At 38.4% G+C, this 8,768-nt stretch overlaps 1 protein-coding gene across 9 annotated transcripts in view; it reads left to right on the forward strand.

The window, feature by feature from the left end:
- The window catches only part of AFDN (afadin, adherens junction formation factor), a 130,414-nt gene extending 124,153 nt beyond the window's left edge, over positions 1-6,261 (forward strand). For all 9 annotated transcript variants that reach the window (XM_065631010.1, XM_065631012.1, XM_065631015.1 and 6 more), the window contains 2 exons: positions 2,860-2,944; positions 4,093-6,261. In XM_065631010.1, the coding sequence (XP_065487082.1) occupies positions 2,860-2,944; positions 4,093-4,237 (230 nt within the window). In that variant the 3' untranslated portion in view covers positions 4,238-6,261. The remainder of the gene's footprint in view (positions 1-2,859; positions 2,945-4,092) is intronic.
- The last annotated feature ends 2,507 nt before the right edge of the window (positions 6,262-8,768 follow it).

The raw sequence follows: 8,768 nt of genomic DNA on the forward strand, positions 1-8,768 counted from the left end.
CTTTAGCCAGAGGTGTGGTGTGCCCAGGTCAGAGGGAGCGTACGAGCCTCAAAATAGGTTCCAACTATCAGAAGCACTGCTAATCCAGCTGCAGCAGCATATGAATCTGATGTAGGATACATATGAGGCCATACAGGTACATGATACTCGGAGTTACCTCTCCGCATCCTTTTCAACTGAGGTTCAAGTAATTGTTTTCCAGCAAAACATCCTTTCCTTTGCAGGGCACATTAGCTACTGCTATGGTTGGACTGTTTCCAGTGCCGAAGAGCAGCTCTGAAAAGCATTGTGTATCTTAATATAGCTGAAGAGACAGCAGTTTAGCTCAGTTATAATTAGTGTGCAAATGACAGAGTTGATGCTTAGCAGTTTCTCTATTTGCGGTCAGTACAGCACCCAAGTTGCATAAGAAGTATCCACACTTATACTCATTTAAAAGAGGTTTAAAAAAAATAAAATCCAAAACAAACAAACAAACAACAAAACACCACCCCACTGTTTATTTGCGCTGGTGTTGTCTCTGAGATCTTGTGATGTAGTAGTCCCTGTGGGTCCTGGAAGCCCATCTGTCACTCCTGTCTGGCTCTGTCAGAGGTTCCAGACCTTAAAGGAAAGTGAGGGAAGGTTTTAGCTTTTCAGTCATCATACTGGAGTACAAATAGACACGCTATACTCTTACCTCCTCTGTGCTCCTGTTACAGTACAAATAATTCCATTATGCCTACCTACAACACGTGGGAGCCCGCTGATACACCCGCAACCAGCGAACCCAAATTGTGGTTTTCTATCAGAAGGACAGTAGCTTTTGAGCACCTTGTATCACACAGAATTAATGAGTTAAAGTAAGGTTTAAGACAGGAAATATGTAGAAATTATTCTCTTTAAGCCCTATGACTATGTTGGCAGCTTGCTCTTAGGACTATTATGAAACAGCAGGCTTCTGATATGAAACTTTTGTACTCTATGTCTGTAATGAAGTTTTGTTCTTTCAAAGGGCTTTCTTATCTAGAAATTCTTATCTGAAACTGACTGTAGTAGAGTGTAAAATGTGCCTTCCACCACAACACGTAGCTTCCAAAGGCCCTTGCTGCCCTTCCTTGTTTGGCACTTCGGAGGCTGTATGTGTACCAAATTAAGTAACTGTAGAACTGTCAGTCAGTAGTTGTCACCACCACTCTTCCTGCTTCCCATCATCCGCAACCCAGGATGCTATTTCATATATAATTGCATTTCCCAGTCCTCCTTTCTGTTAATTTTAATGGAAAAATGAATCTCAGGAAAGTGAAATGTTCGGTGGTATTTTTTGCATGTGCGTGTTTGTTTTTCCTGGTCAACAATCAGAAGGACAACCTACAAAGTTTTGGTTAGGGTTTTGGTAACAATTAAGAAATATTGTACTATGATGCTTCGCCTTTAATAACCTAATTCATAAACCATACAACTAATTCTGAATACTCTTATTTCATAATTTTTAAAATAGCCATGAGAACAGGTTAACCTCACCTGATTGCTCAAGCTTCTATGAAGACTGCCTGCGTAACGTACAAAGCCGTTTGCACAAAATGCAGAATTCACTGTGCAGTTTACCATCTTCCATCTCGCTTACTCTGTGACATTACTGTCCTTTACAGCTCTTTTCTGTTCTTAATGTTAACTCCAGTAAACCACGCTTCTGCAAATTGTGCTCTCGTACCTTCTTCCACTGGGTCTCTTAAGACCGTTGGGTCTGTCAACTAACGACGAAAAAAGCCAACATCCAAATCAAAACTACTGTCCTAAAGCAGGTGGAAGTGTGAACCATAGCACGTGGATCCAGACTTTTCAGCGTAGGGAATGTGGCACATGTATGTGTGTAAGACTCATGTCTGAAAGGGAAAAAAAATCTTGTCATATGCCTGGCATACCTAGCATGATTTGGTCTGCTACAAGTTTCTGGTGGAAAAAAATTAGCCTACAACACACTAGCTAAATTTTCTTGTGTGTTCCAGCATCATGTGTCTCTTTTATTGAATATTTATGAGATGTTACATATACCAGTGGAAGAAGCAAACATTTCCTTCTGTACCGAAGAAGGTTCACAAGACATAACACGTGCAATATCGAGACCAGAACTGTCTGAAGACAAATCTGAATATTGTGCTGACACTTATTTTTACTCTTTTCCTGACAGTTACTAAGAGAATATGGTCTTAATTGTAGATTAAATTATTAAACTTTTTAATTGGCAAGAAAATGTTTTGTCTTGTGGCCTTTAGAAATAATTAATATAATATGTAAAACCTGTGTGTTGTATCAGCTTAAACTAAAGGTGCAGTGCTGTAAGGTACTTGCTTGAAATTTAAATTTGTATCCAAGTAATACAGTTTATAATACAGTAATCAGACTAAACAGAGACAAAAATTCTGACTCTGCTGAGTTGCAAAGATGGTATATACTAATCTTGGCTTACTTTAGCCTCATAAAGAGAGCAGCTGCAGCTAACTTATTTCCTGTGAAGCTTGTTACAGGGTAATGAAGCGTGTTGCTTTTTCTGTCAATCTCCTTGAACACCTTCTCATGTCTGTCTTACAGTAAGCAATAGTAACATAAAGACTATGATTTGATATGTGCCGTAAAATCTAGACAAAATGTGTTCTGACTCAAAATTAGGAATAAAAAATTACAGCTGTTTTGAGGAGGGGTGGAATTTTGTAGTACTGGTTTTAAATATTCTAGACATCAGATGATCCTTTAAATTTGTTTCTGATTCTAGTTTAAATTTATTTCTTGAAAGAAGCACTGCACCTTTTTGAAGAAATACAATATAAAACTTCTGTGTTTTAACTGTAGTCCTTCAACTTACTTTTTCTTTTGCATAAGGAATAAATTCATACACTGGAACTACAGGAGCAGCTGTTGGGGCCCATGAAGTTTATCGGGATCCAAGAGACAAAAAATCTAAAAGGTGACATATAGAAGTCCATTAACTTTTATACACCCGACTTGGCGAACTTCTGCAATGTCTTCTGGTTTTGTTGTGTTCTCTGTGGGCTATTCAAGAACTCTGCTGGTGGCTCTGGAGTATCTTGGGTTACTATAAAAATAAATTCTCCACAAGTCTTTAGGTGATCTGAAGTACTACTTCACAGCAGCAAATTTCAGTGCTACAACTGAGTAAACTCAGTAATTGTAAATGAACAATTTCAAGTGTTTGGGGTGTATTTATAAATCTGAATAGTACCTCTCCAGCAGGATTCTTACCAAATCTGTGCTAACCATAAATAATTTGGGTTGTATCTTATATGTGAGTGACCAGCTTTACTGTGTAGTGTACCAAAGATGTGACTGGGCTTGGTTCGGATTCTCTAGAAGCTGGTAGCCCAGTTTCTGCATTTTAAAGTGTAGTTAATGTTCCAGTGGAGTGTGCATAGCAGAGACCTCTTGGAGCTAAAAGTGAAATCTCTTCTGATCAAGAAACTGAAATGTATATTGATTAAAGCTTTATTATATAAGAGTTAATCACACGTGAAGTATTGTTACAGCTACAACTAAGAATGATTTGACATCTTCACTGCAGTGGTCAGAAACACATAATACAAAAACCTGTTTGTTACAAGGGTAAGAGATGAGTGCAAGAGCTTAGGTAGTGATTGCCCTTGGAAGCTTTGCCAGTATAGAATAAAATCCAGAGGTGTTGCAGCCACCTCAGCATACATCAGTGCTAGCAGCTTTGTTTGTTGAGACATGCAAGCTTTGGATTGCAGTGAAAACCACTAGAAATGTGCCAGCATAAAAAGGCTCAGATTTAGCCTTCACAGCAATGCTGTGCTAATAGAGCCATACTTTACACCTACACTTTGCTTTGAAAACTGGCAAGCAGTTTCATTCATGTTCATGTGCCAGAGATGGCCTGTGAGCCACTAATTTGTCTAAGAGATAGCACAATGTCAGAATTAAAGGAATGTTTGGGGAACAAAACCATGCAGAACACTAAAGAGAGAATCATTTACTGTAGTCGAAAAAGCTACCAGTCAGTACATGTCACTAAGAATGACTATATTTAAGGATATTGAAGATAAGAATTATAACGTAGACTTTTTTCTCCTTTTCCAGTCAAGATACAGATTTACCTGGAGCACCAGAAAACTTGACGTTCAGGGAACGCCAGCGACTTTTCTCACAGGGTCAGGATGTATCCAATAAAGTAAAAGCTTCTAGAAAACTAATGGAACTGGAAAATGAGTTGAACACAAAATAGGATTAAAGCACCTTGTCAGATGTAACTGAAGATCTCTGAATTGAGGGATTGAGATGGGGGGAACACTACTAATGAACAGAAAATGAATGTTTTCTGAAAGGAGTGACTTTGATTCCTCTATATCTAAGACTGTTAATTAAGATTTAGAGATGTTGCAATAGCAAGAAAACTGATTACTTTGCCAGGAGCTTGTGGTTTATTCAATGAAAGCACTGTAAAATTTTAAAGATACGAATCACGTGAAGGTAACTTTTTTCTTTCTGTTTTGGGGGTTAAGTTCTTGTGCACCAGACCAAGTAGCACTTGTCAAAGATAAGTTCTGTTTCCTGGTGTTTTACAGACACACTTTTGTTTTAGCTGCTGAGCAGAGAGTGTGAGAATAGCTTGAACTGCCTAAACTAAACTGTGCACTAGAAATCAGTATTTTAGGTTGTTTGATAAGAAGCCAATATCTGGGCCACCTTAAATAAGACTTTAGAGGCAAATTTGACATACTGTATGGTGTTTATACATTGATAAGCATATCAATACAGGTCTTGCCATTACTTAGTACTGGAATAACACACATTCTGTAGGTGGAACCTTGGAATAAAAGCATTTCTAGTCCTACGTATTTGTTGGGTCTAAAATGGTTGCATAAGAATTTATCTGTAGTTATGGAAAAGTCTGGATGCTTATGCATCCCCACTCCATGTGCTTCAGACTTGCAGAAATGTGAAGATACAACTTTTTGATAGTTGTTTTATTAAAAATTATGTAAGCGATAGATAGTAGGGTGCACTAGTGGCCCTTCATCAGTTAGGACTAAAATGTTAGTGAAGTGTTAAAGATGAGAAGTAATGATTCCAGTTCCAAGGTGAGCAGAACAGATCCATATGTTTTCTGAGAAAGCTTGATTAGGAGTTATTAGGCATGGAACAGTATTGATGTCTGCTATTACCAGTTCAGCAATATCTTTTTATTTTTCCATGGAGCAGTGAACTGGCATATTAGAAAGACTGAAGTGTGAAGCATCAGATACAAACCAGCTGACTGGGAGTGGGGATGTCAGTGAGGTGTTAATGGAGCTGGTGTGCTGGTGAGGAGCCCTCTCTGCTCAGGTGGAGGACGTGGGGCCAGCGAGCTCTTCCTCAGTCTAGCTGGCTTTGCTGACATCCTGTTACTGTTGTATGAAAATCTTTTTTGGCAGTTCAAGCTATTTTTTCACACTGTAATAGCCTTATTTAATTTAAAATTGTTAATCTTTTTCCTCCCACTATTTCTTCAGCTATGCCTATGTGGCTGATGATGTTGGGAATAAGGACCTCATCAGAGTTTTTCTCATTGTGTGATGTTAAGACAATATATATTGTGATTCCAAACAAATTTTCTATTTGACAAAGCCCTTTACTGGCTTTAGATGATTTTTTTTTTCCTGTATCATATTGTTCTCTTATAAATATATATTTAGGGAATTGTGCACACTTCCAAATACAAAGGCGTAGACTTTCACTGCCTTAGGAAAGAAATCACTTTTAATAAGAGTTGTATGATAAATAAATGCAAGTTAATGAAAATTGGAGTGTAAATATTTTTTACGTATTCCAGGTTTCTTATTTGAAAGTGTGCTTTTACCGTTTCACCTGTTAAATATGAAGTAGAAGATTAAACTGTTTCAAAGTGTTAATGAAGGATCTGCATGCTTGCTATGTCTGTTAATCAGGAAAAGCAAGCCTCTCCCAATTTATCTTGAGAACACTAGCAGCCTTACAGTGACAAATTTTTCTTAAGGAAGAAAACTTATGCTGTGGCTGAATTACTGTTGCTGCTAGAATCCGAAAAAGGCTTAGCAAAAAAATACCTATAAGATTCAGTCGAGTGGATTTGGCCGCCATTGGGCATTCAGGTCAAGTGTGAATATGTGTAAAAGTGCTTTTCATATTTGTCTGTGCATTATTATGAAAAACATCAAAACTGCTGTAGTTTCCCATTTCTACTGTATTTCACTTGCAACCTATTTTTAATAAAGTTTGTATTGTATTTAACTTTGCATTAAATGTTTTTTGTACTCTTTGTTAATTGATTCTGCATTCACAACAGGGTTATCGTAAACCAAAGGGGCTCTTGTTAATACATTTTGCTGTACCTCTCCTTTTAAAATATATTTACAAGCAAAATTGGCGGATCTCGTAATGAATAGATGAAAACCTCAAATTAATTTTATATGGAGAATCAACAAAGGAGGCTGATGCTCATTGATCAGAGAGGAAGATTTCTTAGGCTAATGTTGTTCAATATTTGTAGCAGTGACTTGAAGTTATTTTTACAGCTTAGCCACCAACTTATAAAACAGTAAGTATTGGTGAGGTCAGTTAGGCAGTAGGTCATACAGTATTTGTGTCCTCCTCAAGTGCAAAGTTATATTTCTAACAGTGAAGAGAAGCCTGGAATGCAACTTCTTTCAGGCAAGTAAATAAGTACTATTAAACCGGAGTCTCCTATGCGATTGTTGTAGTTAAAAAGTCATTTTGATCTCTTTATTTTGAACACAAAGACAGGATAACTTTTTTTCCTATCTCTGAAGAAAATCCATTTGGCTGACCTGGAAGTTTGAGGGGGTGGACTCAAAATTCAGTGTGTAGTTTTGAATGAAGATTGAGTTAAGGGACTTGGGAATGGTGGCGCTTCTCTTTTACTGTTGGATCGGTAAGGTCAGAGGACTTGACTCTTGATGGGAGATGGCAGTTCAGGCTCTGCTTGGGGAGGGAGCCAGGCCCCAGGGAAGTGCTGTAGGTGCCTTCTGCTGCAGCTGGAGCCAGGATGGAGAGCCACCCACATCTCTTCCCTGTTGGGTATCTCCATCTCTGGAGTTGTGGAGTCTACACTCTGGAATTTTCAAAATCACTATTGAGGGCATTACAGATTTCAGTATGAGAGGGGTGTGTGTGACAGCAGGGAAGAGCTAAAGGGACTACAGAAAGCCAGAAGTCTTGTGTAGTGTGTTGCAAGGAAAAAACTGCCAGGACGTCAAGGCATGGCTGAGTGGAATCTTTTGTCTGTGTTCGGAGTCTGTAGCTTTTGACTGTGATAACAGACTTAAGAAAAAGATTAATTTTGAATATAGAACATGTAGTCTAGAAGAAAAAGGAATCAATCCATTGTCCTTTTGTATGGTAGTTCCTCAGTCAAAGCAAGAGCGAAGAACTGCTACAAGCACAAGAGGCACAGCAACCTTCTCAGAGTCCTTCCTGAGTCCTTTTCTTCCCATTTTGTTTCTAGTAACTGTGTTTGGGAATGCTGTAACGGACAACTCATATCAGAATGCTGAAACTGGGTCCTCATTAGTCTTGTTGGTTCCATGACAGGAGTTACTGTGAAAGACATCAGAAGGATTCAAGACAAGCTTTACTTCGTATCTTAAGACATATATTCCACTATGGTATTTCACTGCTGCTAAATTTAATATAGAAAATGCAGATTTAGGCAATTTCATTAAATTTCTGGCCTTCTGGCTCCCCAGAAGGATCTGTAAAAAGGCAGGGCTCTGCATTTGCAGGGGGAAGACAGGATCAAGTTGGCAGGAGTTTGGAAAACAAAACAAAACCAAACAAAATACAAAAAAACCCACAAACAAACAAAACAAAACAAAACCCCCAAACCAAAACACCAACAAGATTCTTCAAAGCAGCAAATCAGCATAGAAAAGTGTGTGGGAATACAGCCTTACAGCATTTCCAGGAAACAGCTGGATTTTATGTTTGTTTCTTGCCTAGGTCACATTGACAGACTGTTTTGTTCCCTGTCCATCAAGCAACTTCTCCTGAGCTTTGGGAAGAGAAGGAAGTTCCCCAAAAAAAGAATTGCTGCTCTTATGGTGAGTCACAGTCATATTGTGATGATATTTTTTATTTATTTATTATTAACACAGATGGGATTGAGCTTTCAGTACTATCCAGCTTTCAGGTGTACACAGAGAAATGACTATGTAAGAGTAGCCCTGAGATGCTCACCTTTAGATCACTAGTTCAAAGTCACAGTGACAGTAAACTAAGTCTTCTCTGTTATGGCCTACAGAAACCAGATTCTTAATCTCATTCATAGTGGGTAAAACTCACAGTAGGGGAGAGATCAACCATTACACTTCAGAGATGGTCCTGAGATGAAGCTGAGTTATGTTGGAAGATAACATTGTTCTGACTTGACTGCTGCTGCAGGATAAGCATTACTTACAAAAATCACAGCTCAGTGTCAAGAATTGTGAGTCGCATCCCCCAAGCTACTAAAATATTCTCCCCAAAATAGCTGATGTTGATAAAATCCTGTCTGCCTTACTTAGTGCCAACATCTGGTAACATCCTCAGTATTGCAGTACTTCGAAACTTTTTTCCCAGCCAGTTTATGTTTCTGTGTGTGTGGTGTGTTGTTGTTGCGTTGTCGTTTGGTTTGGTTGGTTTGTTTTTTTGGTGGGTTTTTCTGTTTATTTGGGGGGAGGTTGTTTGTTTGTTTTTATTTGTTGGGTTTTTAAACTGAGGCTACAGTTAGTGGAGGATGG

Source organism: Caloenas nicobarica, chromosome 3 (genome assembly GCF_036013445.1).
Source record: "Caloenas nicobarica isolate bCalNic1 chromosome 3, bCalNic1.hap1, whole genome shotgun sequence".
In the NCBI taxonomy this organism is placed as follows: Eukaryota; Metazoa; Chordata; class Aves; order Columbiformes; family Columbidae; genus Caloenas; species Caloenas nicobarica.